Source organism: Aptenodytes forsteri, unplaced genomic scaffold, assembly GCF_000699145.1.
Source record: "Aptenodytes forsteri isolate BGI_AS27 unplaced genomic scaffold, ASM69914v1 Scaffold125, whole genome shotgun sequence".
NCBI lineage: Eukaryota > Metazoa > Chordata > Aves > Sphenisciformes > Spheniscidae > Aptenodytes > Aptenodytes forsteri.
Window position 1 is genome coordinate 529938 of NW_008794447.1, and position 1879 is coordinate 531816.

The 1879-nt window shown below is 67.5% G+C and overlaps 1 protein-coding gene across 1 annotated transcript in view; it reads left to right on the forward strand.

Moving 5' to 3' along the window:
• Nucleotides 1-61: 61 nt before the first annotated feature.
• Nucleotides 62-1879, forward strand: part of PCDH10 (protocadherin 10) — a 31383-nt gene continuing 29565 nt past the window's right edge. The window contains 3 exon segments of the mRNA XM_009290328.1: nucleotides 62-1797; nucleotides 1799-1823; nucleotides 1825-1878. Coding sequence (XP_009288603.1) covers nucleotides 62-1797; nucleotides 1799-1823; nucleotides 1825-1878 — 1815 coding nt within the window.

Consider the following 1879-nt stretch of genomic DNA (forward strand, 5'->3'; position numbering starts at 1 on the left):
GCTTGTGGAAGAGGAGGAAGAGGTGGTCTTGGGGAGGGGGGATCTCTTTCCCCATTTGGAGATGATTGTGCTATTCCTCTTTGCCTTGCTCTGGATGGTGGAGGGGGCCCTTTGCCAGCTCCATTACACGGTGCAGGAAGAGCAGGAGCATGGCACGTTCGTGGGGAATATCGCCGAGGACCTGGGCTTGGACATTACAAAACTTTCGGCTCGCCGCTTCCAGACGGCGCCCAACTCCCGCAGCCCTTACCTGGAGCTCAACCTGGAAACCGGGGTGCTCTACGTGAATGAGAAGATCGACCGGGAGCAGATCTGCAAGCAAAGCCCCTCCTGCCTGCTGCACCTGGAGGTCTTCCTGGAGAACCCCCTCGAGCTATTCCGGGTGGAGATCGAGGTGCTGGACATCAACGACAACCCGCCCTCCTTCCCGGAGCCCGACCTCACCGTGGAGATCTCGGAGAGCGCCACGCCGGGCACCCGCTTCCCCCTGGAGAGCGCCTTCGACCCCGACGTGGGCACCAACTCGCTGCGCACCTACGAGATCACCCCCAACAGCTACTTCTCCCTCGACGTGCAGACGCAGGGGGACGGCAACCGCTTCGCCGAGCTGGTGCTGGACAAGCCCCTGGACCGGGAGCAGCAAGCGGTGCACCGCTACGTGCTGACCGCGGTGGACGGCGGGCAGCCCCAGCAGCGCACCGGCACCGCCCTGCTCACCATCAGGGTGCTGGACTCCAACGACAACGTCCCCGCCTTCGAGCAGCCCGTCTACACCGTGTCGCTGCCGGAGAACTCGCCGCCGGGCACCCTGGTGCTGCAGCTCAACGCCACCGACCCCGACGAGGGCCAAAACGGCGAGGTGATCTACTCCTTCAGCAGCCACATCTCGGCCCGCGCCCGGGAGCTCTTCGGCATCGCGCCGCGCACCGGGCGGCTGGAGGTGAGCGGCGAGCTGGACTACGAGGAGAGCAGCGTCTACCAGGTGTACGTGCAAGCCAAGGACCTGGGGCCCAACGCCGTGCCGGCGCACTGCAAGGTGCTGGTGCGGGTGCTGGACGCCAACGACAACGCGCCCGAGATCAGCTTCTCCACCGTCAAGGAGGCGGTGAGCGAGGCGGCGGCGCCGGGCACCGTGGTGGCCCTCTTCAGCGTCTCGGACCGCGACTCGGAGGAGAACGGGCAGGTGCAGTGCGAGCTGCTGCAGGGCGACGCGCCCTTCCGCCTCAAGAGCTCCTTCAAGAACTACTACACCATCGTCACCGAGGGGCCGCTGGACCGCGAGCAGCCGGGCGGCGACGCCTACACCCTCACCGTGGTGGCCCGGGACCGCGGCGAGCCGCCGCTGAGCACCAGCAAGTCCATCCAGGTGCGGGTGAGCGACGTGAACGACAACGCGCCGCGCTTCAGCCAGCCCGTCTACCAGGTCTACGTGAGCGAGAACAACGTGCCCGGCGCCTACATCTACGCCGTCAGCGCCACCGACCGGGACCAGGGCGCCAACGCCCAGCTCGCCTACTCCATCCTGGAGAGCCAGATCCAGGGCATGTCCGTCTTCACCTACGTCTCCATCAACTCCGAGAACGGCTTCCTCTACGCCCTCCGCTCCTTCGACTACGAGCAGCTCAAGGAGTTCAGCTTCCAGGTGGAGGCCCGCGACGCCGGCGAGGAGCCGCAGCCGCTGGCCGGCAACGCCACCGTCAACATCGTCGTGGTGGACCAGAACGACAACGCCCCCGCCATCGTCAGCCCCCTGCCCGGCCGCAACGGCACCCCGGCGCGGGAGGCGCTGCCCCGCGGCGCCGGGCTACCTGGTGAGCCGGGCCGGGGGCCGGGGTGGACGCCGGCGGCGGGGAGAACGCCCGCCTCACCTACAGCATCC